General features: G+C 65.0%; 2 protein-coding genes across 2 annotated transcripts; one reads left to right on the top strand and one right to left on the bottom strand.

Annotated features, from left to right (window-relative positions):
• Nucleotides 1-249: 249 nt before the first annotated feature.
• LOC308052405 (ruvB-like 2) lies at nucleotides 250-3,274 on the bottom strand (the record flags this gene model as incomplete). Its single annotated transcript, XM_080364485.1, has 6 exons — nucleotides 3,194-3,274; nucleotides 2,909-2,960; nucleotides 2,237-2,292; nucleotides 1,983-2,124; nucleotides 433-573; nucleotides 250-383 (listed from the first exon to the last, which is right to left on the bottom strand). Exons 1-6 carry the CDS (start codon nucleotides 3,200-3,202, stop codon nucleotides 250-252), a joined length of 534 nt encoding a protein of 177 aa, XP_080220611.1. The 5' UTR covers nucleotides 3,203-3,274.
• A 2,116-nt stretch (nucleotides 3,275-5,390) lies between these two features.
• Nucleotides 5,391-20,557, top strand: GYS1 (glycogen synthase 1; the record flags this gene model as incomplete). The annotated part of the gene is made up of 16 exons (XM_080364484.1): nucleotides 5,391-5,508; nucleotides 7,079-7,260; nucleotides 9,578-9,769; nucleotides 10,530-10,715; nucleotides 11,780-11,924; nucleotides 12,693-12,810; nucleotides 13,494-13,614; nucleotides 14,546-14,652; nucleotides 15,332-15,391; nucleotides 15,479-15,557; nucleotides 15,851-15,964; nucleotides 16,832-16,958; nucleotides 17,657-17,752; nucleotides 18,334-18,497; nucleotides 19,220-19,300; nucleotides 20,306-20,557. Coding segments are annotated over 16 exons (2,142 nt in total), but the record flags the coding sequence as incomplete, so codon positions are not given.
• Between the last annotated feature and the right edge of the window lie 628 nt (nucleotides 20,558-21,185).

Here is a 21,185-nt window from a genome sequence, read left to right as displayed (position 1 = left end):
AGAGCCCGGGGGGGGGGGGGGGGGGGGGGGGTGGGGGGCTGGTTTTGGGGTGAAACGCGGGGATTTTGGGTCTCGCTGGAAGGCCCGTGCAGGGGGGTTTTGGGGGCTGGTTTGGGGGTGATTTTGGGGTGAAAAGGGGCGGTTTTGGCTCACTTGATGCGCAGCCGATGGAGCGCCGGAAGGCCTGTGCAGGGGGGGTTTGGGGGCTGTTTTGGGGTTGTTTTTGGGGTGAAAAGGGGCGGTTTTGGCTCACTTGATGCGCACGCCGATGGAGCGCCGGAAGGCCTGCGTGAGCGCCTCGGTGCGGCTCATCTCCAGGGAGAAGATCTCGCTGCCCGCGATGGCCGTGAACGGCGTGTCGGGACCCAGCGCCTGCGCCAGCCCTGGAACACACGGTTTGGGCTCAATCCGCGCCGTTTTGGTCAATGTGACACGTGGCCGTGAACGGCGTGTCGGGACCCAGCGCCTGCGCCAGCCCTAAAACACACGGTTTGGGCTCAATCCGCGTGGTTTTGGTCAATGTGACACACATGGCCGTGAACGGCGTGTCGGGACCCAGCGCCTGCGCCAGCCCTGGAACACGGTTTGGGCTCAATCCGCGCGGTTTTGGTCAATCTGGGGGGTTTGTGACAATCCGCGATGCTTTGGGAACAATCACCAACGTTTTGAGGACAACCTGCGCCGTTTTGGGGTAAATCTCTGACGTTTGGGTCACTCACCACGGCGACGGTTGTTCTGGTTCCGGCCCGGCCCGTGGTCACCACAGTCGGTGGCGTTTTGGGTCGCTTTGGTCATTCTTGGTCATTTTTGGCCACTTTTGGGTCATTTGGGGTCAGTTTTCATCGTTTCTGGTCATTTTGGGTCATGTCGGTCAGTTTTGGTCATTTGGGTCATTTTGGGCCATGTTGGGTCATGTCGGTCATTTTGGTAATTTGGGTCATTTTTGGCCATTTTTCGTCATTTCTGGTCATTTTGATCAGTTTGGTCATCTTTGATCATTTGGGTCATCTTTGGTCATTTTTCGTCATTTCTGGTCATTTTGGGTCATGTTGGGTCATGTCGGGTCATTTCTGATCATTTCGGTCATTTTTGGTTGTTTGGGTCATTTCTGGTCATTTGGGTCATTTCTGGTCACTTTGGGTCATGTTGGTCAGTTTTCGTCATTTGGGTCATTTTGGGTCATGTTGAGCCATTTTTGGTCATTTGGGTCATGTTGGTCAGTTTTCGTCATTTGGGTCATTTGGGTCATTTTCGGTCATTTTTCATCATTTCTGGTCATTTTGGGTCATGTTGAGCCATTTTTGGTCATTTGGGTCATTTTCGGTCATTTTTCATCATTTCTGGTCATTTTGGGTCATGTTGAGCCATTTTTGGTCATTTGGGTCATTTTCGGTCATTTTTCATCATTTCTGGTCATTTTGGGTCATGTTGAGCCATTTTTGGTCATTTGGGTCATTTTCGGTCATTTGGGTCATTTCTGGTCATTTTGGGTCATGTTGAGTTGTGTGGGGACATTTGGGTCATTTTCGGTCATTTGGGTCATTTCTGGTCATTTTGGGTCATGTTGAGTTGTGTGGGGACATTTGGGTCATTTTTGGTCATTTGAGTCATTTTGGGTCACGTTGGGTCATTTTGGTCAGTTTTCGTCATTTGGGTCATTTTGGGCCATTTTGGGTCACTTTGGTGCTCACCCATGGCGATGGCCGTCTTGCCGGTGCCGGGCTGGCCGGCGATGAGCACGGCCAGTGTCATTTTGGGTCATTTTGGGCCATTTTGGGTCACTTTGGGACTCACCCATGGCGATGGCCGTCTTGCCGGTGCCGGGCTGGCCGGCGATGAGCACGGCCAGTGTCATTTTGGGTCATTTTGGGCCATTCTGGGGACTCACCCATGGCGATGGCCGTCTTGCCGGTGCCGGGCTGGCCGGCGATGAGCACGGCCAGTGTCATTTTGGGTCATTTTGGGCCATTCTGGGGACTCACCCATGGCGATGGCCGTCTTGCCGGTGCCGGGCTGGCCGGCGATGAGCACGGCGCGCCCGGCGATCTTGCCCTCGCGGATCATCTCCAGCACCAGCCCCGCCGCGCGCCGCGCCGACAGCTGCCCCACCATGCCCTGCGACACCTACAACACCAAAATCCCCCGGTTTCACCCCAAAACGGCGGCCGGGCCGCCCCCCATCCCTTGGGCCCCCGTCTGACCGGGTTCCGCCCCAATTCCGGCTGCCCCCCCGCACCTGCCGCGGCTCCAGCGCCTCGTCCAGGCCCAGCCCGCGGATGTGGGAGTGCGCGCCTGCAACCGACACCAGCACAGTCACCCAAATCGCCAAAAATCACCCCAAAATCACCAAAAATCACCCAAAATCGCCCCAAAATCGCCCCAAAACCTGCCCGAGCCCCTCAGGACCCCCCAAGTTACCCCAAATCCCCTCAGGACTCCCCCAAATTCCACCCAAATCAACCCAAATTCACCCCTAGTTAGACCCAAATTCCACCCAAATTCAACCCAAATCAGACCCGAACGTGACCCAAATTGGACCCAAATTCACCCCCAAATCGGACCCAAATTGACCCCAAATCGGACCCAAATTGACCCCAAATCGGACTCGAATCCTCCCCAAATCGGACCCAAATTCACCCCCAAATCGGACCCAAAATCCCCCCCAAATCAGACCCGAATTTGACCCAAATTAGACCCAAATTCCCCCCCAAACCGAACTCAAATTCCCCCCCAAATCGGACCCGAATTTCCCCCAAATCGGACCCGAATTCACCCCCAAATCGGACCCGAATTTCCCCCAAATCGGACCCAAATTCACCCGCAAATCGGACCCAAATTCACCCGCAAATCGGACCCGAACTCCCCCCCCGCCCCCCCCCCAAATTCCCCCCCCGCCCCCCCCCCTCACCGATGCGCTCGATCCGGGTCACGTCCCGCACCTCCGGCACTTTGGGGGTCGCCTGGGGGGGGGAGGTGTCAGCGACCCCCGAACCCCCCTGACCCCCCCCTCCCCCTCCCCGCTCCCCCGGGACCCCCAAACCCGCCCCACATCCCCCGGGACCCCCCCCGGGACCCCCCACCCCCCCCACTTCATCACCCCAAACTCTCCGGACCCCCCCAAATCCGCCCCAAACCCCCCCGGGACCCCCCAACCCCCCCCGCCGCCCCAGTTCCCCCCAATTCCCGCGCGCACCGTTGCCATGGCGCCGCTCGCGGTCCTCGCGCTCTCCTCGCGCGCGCCGGAAGTGGCGCGCGCCGGGAAACTCGGGAATGTAGGCGGGACCTCCCGGCGGCCGCTCTGGCGCCCGCTTCTCTATGGTGCGCGCGGTCCTCCAGCACCGTCACGGCCGCCCGGGGCGGGGGGGGCTGCCCCATAGCTCGGCCTGTGCCCCATAAGCTGCCCCATAACCCCATAGGCTGCCCCATAACCCCACAGCCTGCCCCACAGCTGCCCCATAGGCACTCCACAGCCCCAGAGCTCCCTTACAGCCCCAAATCCTGCCCCACAACGGTCCCATTGCCCCACATCCTGCCCCGTAGCCACGGATCCCGCCCTATAGCTGCCCCATAAGTAGCTCGTAGCCCTATAACCTGCCATATGCTTCGCCTAGAGCTGCCCTAGAGCCTCAACCTGCCACACGGCTGACCTATAGGTGACCTATAGGTGACCCGTGGGTGCCCCACAGCCGGCCCTAGAGCGGCCCTAGAGCTGCCCCACAACCTGCCCCACAGCCCCCCAGTCCCCCCGCCAGGGGGCGGAGCCAGTGACCCCCGCGGGCCCCCTCGTTGCCCCTTTAAGCCGCCGCCGCCGCCCCTTTAAGACCCCCCCCACCTGTCTCCCCCCCCATCCCCTCGTGCGTTTCCCCCCCTCGCTCCCGGCGTCTCGTCCAATCAGCGCCGGGGGGGCGGAGCCCCGGCGGAGGGCGGGGGCGGGGCCTGGGGGGACGGGGGGCGGGAGGGGTCAGTTCGCGATCGGCTGCGGGAGCGCGGGGAGGTGAGGGGGGGGCGGGATGGGACCCCCGGGAACCCCCGGAGCACGGGACCCCCCGGGCCCCCCTGCGACACCAACGGCCCCTCGAGGGCTCCGGGGGGGTCCCGGGGGGGCCTTTCGGGGGGTTCACGGGCCCGTGGGTGTGGGGGGGAATGGAGTGGGCTCATGGGGGGGGGCCTGGCAGGGTCACGTGGGGTTGGGGGTCACGTGGGGGTTGGGGGGGTCACATGGGTGTGGGGGGGTCTAGGGTGGGGGGGGGGCTGGGGGGGGTCGCCCCCATCCCCCCCCCCCCCCCGCGTTCCAGTGTCACCCGCATTTTGGGGACCCCCCTCATGGAGCTCCCCGCCCCCCCCGCGTTCTGGGGGTTCCCCCGTTTTGGGGTGTCCCCCATTTCGGGTCCCTCTCATTTTGGGGTCCCCCTGGTTTCAGGGTCCCCCCGATCTCAGGTCCCCCCGTTTCAGGGTCCCCCGACCTTGGGTCCCTGTTTTGGGGTCCCCCCCATTTCGGGGTCCCCACTTTGGGGTCCCCATTTCGGGTCCCTCCATTGGGTCCCCACTTTGGGGTCGCCCCAGTTTCAGAGTCCCCCCCATTAATCTTGGGGTGTCCCGGTTCCGGGGTCCCCATTGATCTTGGAGTCCCCGTTCTGGGGTCCCCATTGATCCGGGGTGTCCCCATTTCGGGGTGTCCCTGTTTGGGGTCCCCATTGATCCGGGGTGTCCCCATTTCGGGGTGTCCCTGTTTGGGGTCCCCATTGATCCGGGGTGTCCCCATTTCGGGGTGTCCCTGTTTGGGGTCCCCATTGCTCTGAGGTCCCCATTTTGGGGTGTCCCTGTTTGGGGTCCCCCATTGACCGGGGTCCCCCCCATTGTTTTGGGGCGCAGCGTGTCCGTGAGTTCCCCATTGATCTTGGGGTGTCCCCATTTCGGGGTGTCCTGGTTTCAGGGTCCCCCATTGTTCTGAGGTCCCCGTTTTGGGGTGTCCCTGTTTTGGGTCGCCCCCACTGACCGGGTCCCCCCCATTGTTTTGGGGCGCAGGCGCCAGCCGCTCGCCCGCAGCGTGTCCGTGAGTTCCCCATTGATCTCGGGGTGTCCCCGTTTGGGGGTGTCCTGGTTTTGGGGTCCCCCCCACTGACCGGGTCCCCCCATAGTTTTGGGGCGCAGGCGCCAGCCGCTCGCCCGCAGCGTGTCCGTGAGTTCCCCATTGATCTCGGGGTGTCCCTGGTTGGGGTCCCCCCCACTGACCGGGTCCCCCCGTTGTTTTGGGGTGCAGGCGCCAGCCGCTCGCCCGCAGCGTGTCCGTGAGTTCCCCATTGATCTCAGGGTGTCCCCGTTTGGGGGTGTCCCTGTTTGGGGTCCCCCCCATTGACGGGGTCCCCCCGTTGTTTTGGGGTGCAGGCGCCATGCCGCTCGCCCGCAGCGTGTCCGTGAGTTCCCTGCCCGGGCTGGACGAGTGGGGGGGCCCCGGGGCCCCCGAAAACGTCGTCCTGTTCGAGGTGGCCTGGGAGGTGGCCAACAAGGGTGAGTGACCCCCAAACGCACGCCCGGGACCCCCCAATACCCCGGACCCCCCCCGAAAACCTAAGATCACCCTAGGGACCCCCCAAACACCTGGGACCCCCCAAATGTATATGGGACCCCCCCCCAAATACCTGGGACCCCCCCCAAATACCTGGGACCCCCCCCAAGAACCTAAGACCACCCTGGAGCCCCCCCAGAACACACAGGGACCCCCCAAATATATATGAGATCCCCCCAAACACCTGGGACCCCCAAATATATATGGGACCCCCCCCAAGAACCTAAGACCACCCTGGAGCCCCCCCAAACACACAGGGACCCCCCAACCAGCCAGGACCCCCCCAGGACCCCCAGAATACCCCGGACCCTCCCCAAGCCCCCCAGACGCCTGGGTCCCCTTTACTGGGGTGCCACCCCCAGACTCCCCAAATCCCCATGGGGGGGTGGGAGGCCCTGCCCGTCCCATCATGCTTTGGGGGGGGGGAATACCCTGGGGCATCATGGGAAATATGGGTTATTGATCCATGATGGTCCATGGGTTATTGATCCGTGATGGTCCATTGGTGATTGGATCAATAATGGGCTGTGGGTTATTGGTCCCTGATGGTCTTGGGCTGCCGCCACCCCAGTGTGTCACAGTGTCACACCCGGCGGGTCACGGTGTCACACCGGTTCCATGGGGGTGTGACACCTGTTGGGTCACGGTGTGACAGACACCCGTTGGGTCACAGTGTGACAGAGACCCATTGGGTCATGGTGTGACAGACACCCATCGGGTTGCAGTGTGACAGACACCCATTGGGTCATGGTGTGACAGAGACCCATTGGGTCATGGTGTGACAGAGACCCATTGGGTTGCAGTGTGACAGACACCCATTGGGTCATGGTGTGACAGACACCCGTTGGGTCATGGTGTGACATACACCCGCTGGGTTGTGGTGTGCCATACACCCACTGGGTGATGGTGTGACCCCCACTGGGTCGTGGTGTGACAGACACCCATTGGGACATGGTGTGACCCCCGCCGGGTCACAGTGTGACACCTGTTGGGTCCCGGTGTGACAGACACCCATTGGGTCCTGGTGTGACACCCATTGGTCACGGTGTAACACCCATTGGTCACGGTGTAACACCCACGGGGTCACAGTGTGACACCCTTGGGTCCCGGTGTGACACCCATTGATCACGGTGTAACACCCACGGGGTCACGGTGTGACAGCCGTCAGGTTGCAGTGTGACACCCATGGGTCACAGTGTGACACCCGTAGGGTGATGGTGTGACAGACACCCGCCAGGTCGCGGTGTGACCCCCTGGGTCCCGGTGTGACCCCATTGGTCGCGGTGTGACCCCATTGGTCGCGGTGTGACCCCTGTTGGTCGCGGTGTGACCCCATTGGTCCCGGTGTGACCCCCTGGGTCCCGGTGTGACCCCATTGGTCGCGGTGTGACCCCTGTTGGTCGCGGTGTGACCCCATTGGTCCCGGTGTGACCCCCTGGGTCCCGGTGTGACCCCATTGGTCGCGGTGTGGCCCCCTGGTCGCGGTGTGACCCCGGTGGTGCTGTGCCGCAGTGGGCGGGATCTACACGGTGCTGCAGACCAAGGCGCGGGTGACGGCCGACGAGTGGGGCGAGAGCTACGTGCTGGTGGGGCCGTACGTGGAGAGCAGCGTCCGCACGCAGGTCGAGCTGCTGGAGCCGCCGCAGCCCGCGCTGCGCCGCACGCTGGAGGCCATGAACGCGCAGGGCTGCAAGGTGAGCACCCATGGGCGCACCCACGGGGGGTATGGGCACCCACGGGGGGTGTGGGGACCCTCAGCCCGCGCTGCGCCGCACGCTGGAGGCCATGAACGCGCAGGGCTGCAAGGTGAGCACCCATGGGTGCACCCACGGGGGGTATGGGCACCCACGGGGGGTATGGGCACCCACGGGGGGTATGGGCACCCGCAGCCCGCGCTGCGCCGCACGCTGGAGGCCATGAACGCGCAGGGCTGCAAGGTGAGCACCCATGGGTGCACCCACGGGGGGTATGGGCACCCACGGGGGGTATGGGCACCCGCAGCCCGCGCTGCGCCGCACGCTGGAGGCCATGAACGCGCAGGGCTGCAAGGTGAGCACCCATGGGTGCACCCTGAGCACCTACGGGTGGGTATGGGCACCCACAGGTGGGTATGGGCACCCACAGCCGCCATGAACGCCCAGGGCTGCAAGGTGAGTACCCATGGGTGGGTATGAGCACCCACAGGTGGGTATGAGCACCCACGGGTGGGTATGAGCACCCACGGGTGGGTATGAGCAGCCACAGCCACCATCAACGCCCAGGGGTGCAAGGTGAGCACACAGGGGTGCACCCTGAGCACCCACAGGTGAGTATGAGCACCCACGGGTGGGGGGAGCACCCATGGGTGGGTATGAGCACCCACAGTCACCATGAACACCCAGGGGTGGGGGTGAGCACACAGGAGTGGGGGGACACCCACGGGTCGGGGGGACACCCACGGGTGCACCGTGAGCACCCACGGGTGGGGGACACCCCCAGCCCCATGGATCTGCAGGGGGGCAGTGAGGGGCACCCATGGGTGGGGGGTCCGGGGAGGGGAGGGGGAAGGGGCTGGGGGGTGTTTGGGGACTGGGGGGTCCTGAGAGGTGGGGGGGGCACTGGGGGTCTTTGGGGGCACCCAGAGCTCTGTGAGCACCCAGGGACCCAGGCGTCCGGGAGGGGCACCCATGGGTGGGGGGGGGTCAGTGGGTGGGGGGATCTGCCGTCTTTGGGGCACCCACAGCCCCGTGGGCACCCGGGGACCCAGGCGTCCGGGAGGGACCCAGGCGTCCGGGAGGGACTCAGGCGTCCGGGCAGGCCAGGCCTTCAGGGTGCTGCCACGGGGACCCAGGCGTCCGGGAAGGACCCAGGCGTCCGGGAGGGACCCAGGCGTCCAGGCGCCCTCCCCCCACCCCCGGGCACGTGGGGGTTATTTTTAGCGCCCCCCCCACGGCTCCCGTTCCCATCCCCCGCGCGGGAAAGGTCACGGGCGCCCCTCCCCCACGGCCCGCAATGGGGGGATTTGAACCCGCTTTGGGGGTTCAGGCCCATTTGGGTCGATCCAGGGGACCCCAGAGCGGGTTGGGGGTTCAGTGGTGGGTTTGGGGCTCAGTGCTGATTTGGGGTCCCTGTTTTCGGGGTGCAGGTCCATTTCAGTCACTGGTTGATCCTGGGGACCCCAGAGGGGATTTGGGGTTCAGTGCTGATTCGGGGTTCAGTGATGGGTTTAGGGGCTCAGTGGTGGGTTTGGGGTTCAGTGCTGATTTGGGGTCCCTGTTTTCGGGGTTCAGGTCCATTTCAGTCACTGGTTGATCCAGGGGACCCCAGAGGGGTTTCGGGGCTCAGTGCTGATTTGGGGTGCCCGTTTTGGGGTGCAGGTGCACTTCGGGCGCTGGCTGATCGAGGGGACCCCAGGCGGGGTTTGGGGCTCAGTGATCATTTTGGGGTGCTGTTTTTGGGGTGCAGGTGCACTTCGGGCGCTGGCTGATCGAGGGCAGCCCGGCCGTGGTGCTGTGCTGATCTGGGGTGCTGTGCTGATCTGGGGGTGCTGTGCTGATTTGGGGGTGCTGTGCTGATCTGGGGTGCTGTGCTGATTTGGGGGTGCTGTGCTGATTTGGGGTCTGTTTTGGGGTGCAGGTGCACTTCGGGCGCTGGCTGATCGAGGGGACCCCAGGCGGGGTTTGGGGCTCAGTGATCATTTTGGGGTGCTGTTTTTGGGGTGCAGGTGCACTTCGGGCGCTGGCTGATCGAGGGCAGCCCGGCCGTGGTGCTGTGCTGATCTGGGGTGCTGTGCTGATCTGGGGTGCTGTGCTGATTTGGGGTCTGTTTTGGGGTGCAGGTGCACTTCGGGCGCTGGCTGATCGAGGGCAGCCCGGCCGTGGTGCTGTGCTGATCTGGGGGTGCTGTGCTGATTTGGGGTCTGTTTTGGGGTGCAGGTGCACTTCGGGCGCTGGCTGATCGAGGGCAGCCTGGCCGTGGTGCTGTGCTGATCTGGGGGTGCTGTGCTGATTTGGGGTCTGTTTTGGGGTGCAGGTGCACTTCGGGCGCTGGCTGATCGAGGGCAGCCCGGCCGTGGTGCTGCTGGACGTCGGCGCCACGTCCTGGAGCCTGGAGCGCTGGAAGGGGGAGCTGTGGGAGTCCTGCGCCATCGGGGTGCCCTGGTACGACCGCGAGGCCAACGACGCCGTGCTCTTCGGCTTCCTGGTGGCCTGGTTCCTCGGGGAGGTCAGTACGGGGTTCTATGGGGTTCTATGGGGTTCTATGGGGTTCTATGGGGGTTCTGTGGGGGTTTGGGGGTACCCCCGGTCCCTGCTCTTCGGCTTCCTGGTGGCCTGGTTCCTCGGGGAGGTCAGTACGGGGTTCTATGGGGTTCTATGGGGTTCTATGGGGGTTCTGTGGGGGTTTGGGGGTACCCCCGGTCCCTGCTCTTCGGCTTCCTGGTGGCCTGGTTCCTCGGGGAGGTCAGTCTGGGGGTCTCGGGGGGTTCTATGGGGGTCCCCCTGTCCCTGCTGGTTCCTCGGGGAGGTCAGTTTGGGGGTGACCCCCTGTGTGTCAGTTTGCAGCGCAGAGCGAGGAGCGGCTGTTCATCGTGGGGGGGTGACCGTGACACTGTGATGGTGACAGTGACACTGTGATGGTGATGGTGACACTGTGGTGACAGTGACACCGTGGGGTGACGGTGACACTGTGGTGACGGTGACACTGTGGGGGTGACGGTGACACCCCGTTGTCAGTTCACAGCGCAGAGCGAGGAGCGGCCGTTCATTGTGGGCGGTGATGGTGACACCGTGGGGGTGACAGTGACACTGTGACTGGTGACGGTGACACTGTGGGGTGACGGTGACACTCCGTTGTCAGTTCGCAGCGCAGAGCGAGGAGCGGCCGTTCATCGTGGGGGGTGACAGTGACACTGTGATTGGTGATGGTGACACCGTGAGGGTAACGGTGACACCGTGGGGTGACGGTGACACCGTGTTTGTGTCAGTTCGCAGCGCAGAGCGAGGAGCGGCCGTTCATCGTGGGCCATTTCCACGAGTGGCTGGCGGGGCTGGGGCTGGTGCTGAGCCGCGCGCGCCGCCTGCCGGTCGCCACCATCTTCACCACGCACGCCACGCTGCTGGGGCGCTACCTGTGCGCCGGGAGCGTGGACTTCTACAACAACCTGCAGAGCGTGAGTGCACACTGACAACAGCCTGACACACTGACAACAACCTACAGAGCGTGAGTGCACACTGACAACCACACACACACAACAACCTGCAGAGCGTGAGTGCACACACACTGACAACAACCTGACACACTGACAACAGCCTGCAGGGCGTGAGTGCACACTGACAACAAGCTGACACACTGACACCAACCTGCAGAGCGTGAGTACACACACACACACACACACACACCAACCTGCAGAGCGTGAGTGCACACTGACAACAACCTGACACACTGACAACAGCCTGCAGAGCGGGAGTACACACTGACAACCACACACAACAACCTGACACACACAACAACCTGCAGAGCGGGAGTGCACACTGACAACCACATACAACAACCTGCAGAGCGTGAGTACACACACACACACACAACAGCCTGCAAAGCGTGAGTGCACACTGACAACCACACACACACACAGCAATCTGCAGGGCACGAGTGCACACTGACAACAACCTGACACACTGACAACAGCCTGCAGAGCGGGAGTGCACACTGACAACCACACACACAACAACCTGACACACACAACAACCTGCAGAGTGTGAGTACGCACACACACACACACACACCCCCTGGTACCTGTGTGCAGGGAGATATGGGGGTGACACACAGGGATACAGGGGACGTGACGGGTATTTGGGGGTCCCTGGGGGGTATTTGGGGGTGCATGGGGTGACCACGGTCCCTGTCAGTTCAACGTGGACAAGGAGGGTTTGTGGGTCCATGGGGTGCATTTGGGGGTCCCTGTGGGGTGTGTGGGGTCCCTGGGGTCCATGGGGTGACACGGTGACGCGGTGACGCGGTCCATGTGAGTTCGACGTGGACAAGGAGGGTTTGCGGGTCCCTGGGGTGTATTTGGGGGTCCATGGGGGGATTTGGGGGTCCCTGGGGTGCCGCGGTGCCGCGGTCCGTGTGAGTTCGACGTGGACAAGGAGGGTTTGTGGGTCCATGGGGGTATTTGGGGGTCCATGGGGGTATTTGGGGGTCCCTGGGGTGACGCGGTGCCGCGGTCCGTGTCAGTTCGACGTGGACAAGGAGGCGGGGGAGCGTCAGATCTACCACCGGTACTGCCTGGAGCGCGCGGCCGCGCACTGTGCGCACGTCCTGACCACCGTGTCCCACGTCACCGCCGCCGAGGCCGAGCACCTGCTCAAGAGGAAGCCCGGTGAGCACCCCGAGACGCGGGGGGACCCCAAAACACGGGGGGGGGACCCCAAAACACGGGGGGGACCCCAAAATGGGGGGGGACGAGCACCTGCTCAAGAGGAAGCCCGGTGAGCACCCCGAGACACGGGGGGACCCCAAAACGGGGGGGGGACCCCAAAACGCGGGGGGGACCCCAAAATGGGGGGGGACGAGCACCTGCTCAAGAGGAAGCCCGGTGAGCACCCCGAGACACGGGGGGACCCCAAAACACGGGAGGGGACCCCAAAACACGGGGGGGACCCCAAAACACGGGGGGGACCCCAAAACGGGGGGGGGACACCCCAAAACGGGGGGGACCCGAAACAGGGGGGGGATGAGCACCTGCTCAAGAGGAAACTGGGTGTGGGGGAACTGGGAACCAGGGAGACCCCAAAGCCCGGGAGGGACCCCAATATCCCTATAGGGACCCCAATATCCCTATAGGGACCCCAGTGTCCGGGGGGGACCCCAACACCCCCACAGGGAAACCCAGGGAGACCTGAATGTTCCCAAGGGAACCCAGGCGTCCGGGAGGGACCCAGGTGTCCGGGAAGGACCCAGGGGAACCCAGGAGTCCGGGGGGAACCCAGGTGTCCGGGAAGGACCCAGGGGGACCCAGGAGTCCGGGGGGAACCCAGGCGTCTGGGGAGGGACCCAGGCGTCCGGGCGGGACCCAGGCGTCTGGGGTGGGACCCAGGCGTCTGGGGGGGACCCAGGCATCCGGGCCCTCATGGCGCCGTGTCCGCAGACCTGGTGACGCCCAACGGGCTGAACGTGCGCAAGTTCTCGGCCATGCACGAGTTCCAGAACCTGCACGCGCAGAGCAAGGCCCGCGTGCAGGAGTTCGTGCGCGGGCACTTCTACGGGTCCGTGCGCGGGACCCAGGCGTCCGGGGGACCCAGGCAGCCGGGAGGACCCGGGAGTTGGGGGGACCCAGGCGTTCGGGGGGACCCAGGAGTTCGGGGGGACCCAGGCATTCGGGGGGACCCAGGCGTCCGGGGGGACCCAAGAGTTCAGGGGGACCCAGGAGTTCGGGGGGACCCAGGCGTCCGGGGGGACCCAGGAGTTCGGGGGGGACCCAGGAGTCAGGGGGACCCAGGAGTTTGAGGGGGACCCAGAAGTTTGGGGGGGACCCAGGAGTTCAGGGTGTCTGTTTGGGGTGTCTGTATTTCCGTGGTGTTTCAGGGTGTAGTTTCGGGGTGTCTGGGTGTATTTTTGGGGTGTTTCAGAGTCTCTTTCAGGGTGTCTGGGTGCATTTTGGGGTGTTTCAGGGTGTCTGTTTCGGGGTGTTTCAGGGCCTGTTTTGAGGTGTCTGGGTGTATTTTGGGGTGTCTCAGGGCCTGTTTGGGGGTGTTTCAGGGTCTGTTTGGAGTGTCTGGGTGCGTTTCGGGGTGTCTGGGTGTGTTTTGGGGTGTTTCAGGGTGTAGTTTCGGGTGTCTGGGTGTATTTCGGGGTGTTTCAGGGTCTGTTTTGGGGTGTTTCAGGGTGTATTTTGGGGTGTCTGGGTGCATTTTGGGGTGTCTCAGGGTGTAGTTCGGGGGTCCCGCAGGCACTTGGACTTCGACCTGGACAAGACTCTTTTCTTCTTCATCGCGGGGCGCTACGAGTTCTCCAACAAGGGCGCCGACATCTTCCTGGAGGCCCTGGCCCGGCTCAACTACCTGCTCAGGGTACGCGGGGACATTGTGGGGACATGGGGACACCATGGGGACACCATGGGGACACCATGGGGACACCATGGGGACACAATGGGGACACAATGGGGACATGGGGAACATCTTCCTGGAGGCCCTGGCCCGGCTCAACTACCTGCTCAGGGTACGCGGGGACATGGGGACACCATGGGGACACCATGGGGACACCATGGGGACACAATGGGGACACCATGGGGACACAATGGGGACACAATGGGGACATGGGGAACATCTTCCTGGAGGCCCTGGCCCGGCTCAACTACCTGCTCAGGGTACGCGGGGACATTGTGGGGACATGGGGACACAATGGGGACATCATGGGGACATGGGGACACATGGGGACACAATGGGGACACCATGGGGACACAATGGGGACATGGGGAACATCTTCCTGGAGGCCCTCGCCAGGCTCAACTACCTGCTCAGGGTACGCGGGGACATGGGGACATTGTGGGGACACTGTGGGGACATCATGGGGACACCGTGGGGACACATAGGGACACATGGGGACACCATGGGGACATGGGGGACTCTTGGTGGCCACTGGTGCCTCCTGGTGACCGTGGTGTCCCCATTGTCCCCATTGTCCCCATTGCCCCCATGTCCCCATTGTCCCTGCAGGTCAATGGCAGCGAGGTGACTGTGGTGTCCCCATTGTCCCCATTGTCCCCAATGTCCCCATTGTCCCCATTGTCCCATTGTCCCCAGTGTCCTCATTGTCCCCATGTCCCCATTGTCCCCATGTCCCCATGTCCCCGCAGGTCAATGGCAGCGAGGTGACCGTGGTGTCCCCAATGTCCCCATTGTCCCATTGTCCCCATTGTTCCCATGCAGGTCAATGGCAGCGAGGTGACCGTGGTGTCCCCATTGTCCCCATTGTCCCATTGTCCCCATTGTTCCCATGCAGGTCAATGGCAGCGAGGTGACCGTGGTGGCGTTTTTCATCATGCCGGCGAGAACCAACAACTTCAACGTGGAGTCGCTCAAGGGCCAGGCCGTGCGCAAACAGCTCTGGTGGGCACAGCACCCCAAAACACCCCAAAAACACCCAAAAACACCCCAAAACACCCCCCCAAAACACCCCAAACCCCCCCATAAACACCCCCAAAACGCCCCCAAACACCCAAACCCACCAACTCCAACGTGGAGTCGCTCAAGGGCCAGGCCGTGCGCAAACAGCTCTGGTGGGCACAGCACCCCAAAACACCCCAAAAACACCCCAAAAACACCCCAAAACACCCCCCCAAAACACCCCAAACACCCCAAAACCCCCCATAAACACCCCCAAAACGCCCCCAAACACCCAAACCCACCAACTTCAACGTGGAGTCGCTCAAGGGCCAGGCCGTGCGCAAACAGCTCTGGTGGGCACAGCACCCCAAAACACCCCAAAAACACCCAAAAACACCCCAAAACACCCCCCCAAAACACCCCAAACACCCCAAAACCCCCCATAAACACCCCCAAAACGCCCCCAAACACCCAAACCCACCAACTCCAACGTGGAGTCGCTCAAGGGCCAGGCCGTGCGCAAACAGCTCTGGTGGGCACAGCACCCCAAAAACACCCCAGAAACACCCCCAAAAACACCCCAAAACACCCCCAAAACACCCAAAACCACCCCCAACCCCTCCCCAACCCCCCCGGGACCCCCGGGACCCCCGAGCCCCCGACCCACGCGCGCTGCCCGCAGGGACACGGCCAACGCGGTCAAGGAGAAGTTCGGCAAGAAGCTCTACGAGTCGCTGCTGGTGTAAGCGCCCCCCCCGCCCCCCCCCGCCCGGACGCCTGGGTCCCTTCCCGCGGGGGAGGGGCGGCCCCGCTGACCCCCCGTGTTCAGGGGGAACCTCCCGGACATGAACAAGATGCTGGACCGCGAGGATTTCACCATGATGAAGCGCGCCATCTTCGCCACGCAGGTACCCCGGACGCCTGGGTCCCTTCCGGGGGGGTCACCCACCCGGATGCCTGGGTCCCTTCCGGGGGGGTCACCCACTCAGACGCCTGGGTCCCTTCCGGGGGTGAGTCACAGCCCACCCGGACACCTGGGTCCCTTCCAGGGGGGGGTCACAGCCCACCCGGACGCCTGGGTCCCTCTCTGGGGGGGGGTCACCCACCCAGACGCCCAGGTCCCTCTCGGGGGGTCACCCACCCGGACGCCTGGGTCCCTCTCTGGGGTGTCACCCACCCGGACGCCTGGGTCCCTCCGCAGCGTCAGTCGTTCCCCCCCGTGTGCACCCACAACATGTTGGACGACGCCACCGACCCCATTCTGACCACGATCCGGCGCATCGGGCTGTTCAACAGCAGCAACGACCGCGTCAAGGTGACACGGACACGGACACGGGGGGACACGGGGACACAGGACACGGGACTCGGGACACGGGGACACGGGACACGGGACACAGAGGGGACATGGGACACAGGACATGGACACGGGACACGGGACACGGGACACAGGGACACGGACACGGGACACGGGACTCGGGACATGGGGGGACACGGGGGGACATGGGGACACAGGACATGGGACTCGGGACGTGGGACACGGGACACGGGACACGGGACACGGGAACACGGGGGGACACGGGACATGGGACACAGGGACACGAGACACAGGACACGGGACATGGGACATGGGACACGGGACATGGGGACATGGGACACGGGACATGGGACACGGGACATGGGACACGGGAACACGGGGACACGGGACACGGGACACGAGGACACGGGACATGGGGGGACACGGGACATGGGACACGGGACACAGACACGGGGACACGGGACATGGGACACGGGACATGGGGGGACACGGGAACACGGGGACATGGGGACACAGGACACGGGACATGGGGATATGGGACACGGGGGGACATGGGGACACGGGGGTGATCTCGGGGTCCTGTGGCTGTTCCAGGGTCCCAGGGGGTTATTTGGGGTCCCAAGGGGGTTTTGGGGTCCTGGGGCTGTTCCGGGGTCCTGGGGGTTATTTGGGGTCCCTGGGTGTTATTTGGGGTCCCGGGGCTGTTCCGGGGTCCTGGGGGTTATTTTGGGGTCCCTGGGTGTTATTTGGGGTCCTAGGGTTGATTTGGGGTCCCGGGTGTTATTTGGGGTCCGGGGGGGTGATTTGGGGTCGGGGGGGTTATTTGGGGTCGGGGGTGACTGTGGCCCGTGGTGCCGCGTCCCCCAGATCATCTTCCACCCCGAGTTCCTGTCGTCCACCAGCCCCCTGCTGCCCGTGGATTACGAGGAGTTCGTGCGCGGGTGTCACTTGGGGGTCTTCCCGTCCTACTACGAGCCCTGGGGGTACACGCCGGGTACGCCCGCACGCCGGGGTCCCCCGGACGCCTGGGTCCCCCCCGGACACCTGGGTCCCCTCCTAGACTTCTGGGTCCCCCCTGAACACCTGGGTCCCCCCCCGGACACCTGGGTCCCCCCGCACGCCTGGGTCCCCTCCCAAATGCCTGGGTCCCCCCCCAGACACCTGGGTCCCTCCCGGACACCTGGGTCCCCCAGACACCTGGGTCCCCCCCCCAAACACCTGGGTCCCCCCCGGACGCCTGGGTCCCCCCGCATGCCTGGGTCCCCCCCCAAACACCTGGGCCCCCCCCGAACACCTGGGTCCCTCCCAAACTCCTGGGTCCCCCCAAACACCTGAGTCCCCCCTAGACTTCTAGGTCCCCCCCAGACGCCTGAGTGTCCCCCCCCGAACACCTGGGTCTCCCCCCAGACACCTGAGTCCCCCCGAACACCTGGGTCCCCCCCTGGACACCTGGGTCCCCCCTCAAACATGTGGGTCCCCCGGATGCCTGGGTCCCCCCCCAGACACCTGAGTCCCCCCCGGACACCTGGGTCCCCCCTCAAACACATGGGTCCCCCGGACGCCTGGGTCCCCCCCCTGCACACCTGGGTCCCCCCCCCAGAACACCTGGGTCCCCCCTGAACACCTGGGTCCCCCTGGACGCCTGGGTCCCCCGTGGGTCCCGGCCGCCTGGGTCCTGACGCCGTCCCGCAGCCGAGTGCACGGTGATGGGGATCCCCAGCGTCTCCACCAACCTGTCGGGGTTCGGCTGTTTCATGGAGGAGCACATCGCCGACCCCTCGGCCTACGGTGCGGGGGGGGGCCCGGACGCCGGGGTCCGCGAGGGGGGCTGGGGTCCGTGGAGGGGGGAGGGGCTGGGGTCCGTGGGGGGGGGTCCCGGACACCAGAGTCTGGGTGGGGGGGGGGGGGCCAGACACCGGGGTCCCTCTTTGGGGTCCCCATGTGCACTTGTCCCCCCATGTAGCTCCATGTCCCCATATCCCCCATGTCCCCCCATGTCCCCCCATGTCCCCCCATGTCCCCCTGTCCCCCCATGTCTGTGGGTCCATCCACAGATCTACATCACTGGTTGCTATTCCCATGTCCCACGTCTGTCTGTCCGTCCATCTGTCTGTCCATGTGTCTGCATTGTGCACTGGTGTTTCCCATGTCCCACGTGTGTCCATCTGTCCGTCTGGGTACCTACATTGCGGGCTGGTGTTTCCGCTGTCCCACGTCTGTCTGTCTGTCCATGGATCTACATCGTGGACCAGTGGTTCCCGTGTCTGATGTCCGTCCGTCTGTCTGTCCGTCCGTCAGGTTATCTACATCGTGGATGGGCATTTCCCGTGTCTGATGTCCGTCTGTCCGTCTGTCTGTCCGTCCGTCAGGTATCTACATCGTGGACCGGCGTTTCCGCGGCCCCGAGGAGTCGTGCGCCCAACTCACCGCGTTCCTGTTCGCGTTCTGCCAGCAGAGCCGGCGCCAGCGCATCGTGCAGCGCAACCGCACCGAGCGCCTCTCCGACCTGCTCGACTGGAAGTACCTGGGACGGGTGAGGGGTCAGGGGTCATCGTGGGGTCACAGGGGTCACAGGGGTCATGGGTCACAGGGTCACGGGGTCAGGGCGCCAGCGCATCGTGCAGCGCAACCGCACCGAGCGCTTGTCGGACCTGCTGGACTGGAAGTACCTGGGACGGGTGAGGGGTCAGGGGTCAGCACGGGGTCACCGTGGGGTCATCGTGGGGTCACGGGGGTCACAAGGGTCACGGGGTCATGGGGTCAGGGCGCCAGCGCATCATGCAGCGCAACCGCACCGAGTGTTTGTCCGACCTCCTGGATTGGAAGTACCTGGGACGGGTGAGGGGTCACGGGGGTCATGGGGTCACCATGGGGTCACCATGGGGTCATGGGGGGTCATGGGGGTCTTGGAGGGCGTCAGACCTGCTGGACTGGAAGCACCTGGGCCAGGTGAGGTGGGGTCATGGGGTCATGGGGGTCATGGAGGTCAGGGGGTCACGAGGGGGTCATCGGGGCTGTCAGACCTGCTGGACTGGAAGCACCTGGGCCAGGTGAGATGGGGTCATGGGGTCATGGGGGTCATGGGGGTCAGGGGAGTCAAGGGGGGTCATGGGCTCCTGGGGGTCATGGGGGTCAGGAGGGTCAGGGGGTCATGGAGGTGAGGGGGGGGTCTGGGGGGTTCAGGGGTGTTGGGGTCCCAGTTTGGGGCTTTGGGGGTTCAGGGGTCCCATCTGGGGTCTCATCCTGCCGCCCCAGTACTACACGTGTGCGCGGCGGCTGGCGCTGGCCAAGGCCTTTCCCGACAACTTCACCTACGAACCGCCCGAGGCCGCGGCCGTGAGTGCCCGAACTCCTGGGTCCCCCGAACTTCTGGGTCCTCCCTGAACTCCTGGGTCCCTCCCGAACTCCTGGGTCCCCTCCCGAACTCCTGGGTCCCTCCCGAACTCCTGGGTCCCCTCCCGAACTCCTGGGTCCCTCCCGAACTCCTGGGTCCCTTCTGAACTCCTGATCCCTCCCGAACTCCTGGGTCCCTCCCGAACTCCCGGGTCCCCCCCCCGAACTCCTGGGTCCCTCCCGAACTCCTGGGTCCCTCCCGAACTCCTGGGTCCCTTCTGAACTCCTGGATCCCTCCCGAACTCCTGGGTCCCCCCCCGAACTCCTGGGTCCCTCCCGAACTCCTGGGTCCCTCCCGAACTCCTGGGGTCCCCCCCGAACTCCTGGGTCCCTCCCAAACTCCTGGGTCCCCTCCCGAACTCCTGGGTCCCCCTCGAACTCCTGGGTCCCTCCCAAACACCTGGGCCCCCACCCCTCCTCCCTCCCCCACCCCGGTGACCCCTCCACCCCCGACATGGGTTCCGGTACCACCCGGTGACCCCTCCACCCAGGGGTTCCAGTACCCCCGCCCCCCCGCTGACCCCCTCCCCCTCGCTGACCCCGCCCCCCCGCTGACCCCGCCCCCGTGACCCCTCCCCTTGCTGACCCCCGCCTGCCGCTGACCCCTCCCCCCCGCTGACCCCGCCCCCCTGGTGATCCTGCCCCCCCTGGTGACCCCTCCCCACGGTGACCCCTCCCCCACAGGGGTTCCGGTACCCCCCACCTACCCCGCCCCCTGGTGACCCCTCCGCCCCGCTGACCCCGCCCCGCCGACCCCTCCCCCGGTGACCCCGCCCCCCGCTGACCCCGCCCCCTGGCCCCGGCCCTGCAGGGGTTCTGGTACCCCCGGGTGACCCCTCCACCCTGCTGACCCCGCCCCGCCCCGCTGACCCCGCCTCGCCCCGCTGACCCCGCCCCGCCGACCCCGCCCCCCGCTGGCCCCGCCCCCGCTGACCCCGCCCCCCGCAGGGGTTCCGGTACCCGCGCCCCGCGTCGGTGCCGCCGTCGCCCGCGCTGTCGCGGCTCTCGAGCCCCCGGCACAGCGACGACGAGGACGAGCGCTACGACGAGGACGAGGAGGCGGCCAAGGACCGCGCCAACATCCGGCGCCCGCACAGCCCGCCCCCGGCCCCGCCCCCGGCCCCGGCCCCGCCCCCGCGCGCAACTGAGCCCCGCCCCCCGCGGGATGGGGCGCCCAACACCCCCACCAGACCCACGGGAGTGGGGGGCGCCCCACCCCCCCCCACAGACCCGACCCGCGGGAATGGGGGCGCCCCACACCCCCACACAGACCCACAGAATGGGGGCGCCCCGCACCCCCCCAAGACCCGACCCATGGGGATGGGGCACCCCACAGCCCCCCTCAGACCCACAGAAATGGGGGCACCCCACATCCCCAAACCCATGGGAGTGGGGCGCCCCACATACCCCCCCAGACCCACAGAGTGGAGGTCGCCCCACACCCCCCCACAGACCCACAGAAATGGGAGCGCCCCACACCCCCCAAGACCCGACTCGTGGGGATGGGGGCACCCCACAGCCCCCCTCAGACCCACAGAAATGGGGGCGCCCCACATCCCCCAGACCCACAGAAACGGGGGGCGCCCCACACCCCCAGACCCACAGAGTGGGAGGTGCCCCATATACCCCCCCAGACCCACGGGAATGGGGGCACCCCACATCCCCCCACACACCCACAGAATGGGGGCGCCCCACACCCCCCAGACCCACAAAACAGGGACACTGCACACATCCCCCCTACAGCCGCATAGAAATGGGGGCGCCCCACACATCCCCCCCAGACCCACAGAACAGGGACACCCCACACATCCCCCCTACAGCCGCATAG

The sequence above is a fragment of the Nesoenas mayeri genome (genome assembly GCF_963082525.1).
Source record: "Nesoenas mayeri genome assembly, contig: SCAFFOLD_178, whole genome shotgun sequence".
NCBI lineage: Eukaryota > Metazoa > Chordata > Aves > Columbiformes > Columbidae > Nesoenas > Nesoenas mayeri.
Note: the sequence above shows the minus strand (reverse complement) of the source record. Positions and strands in the feature narration are given on the sequence as shown.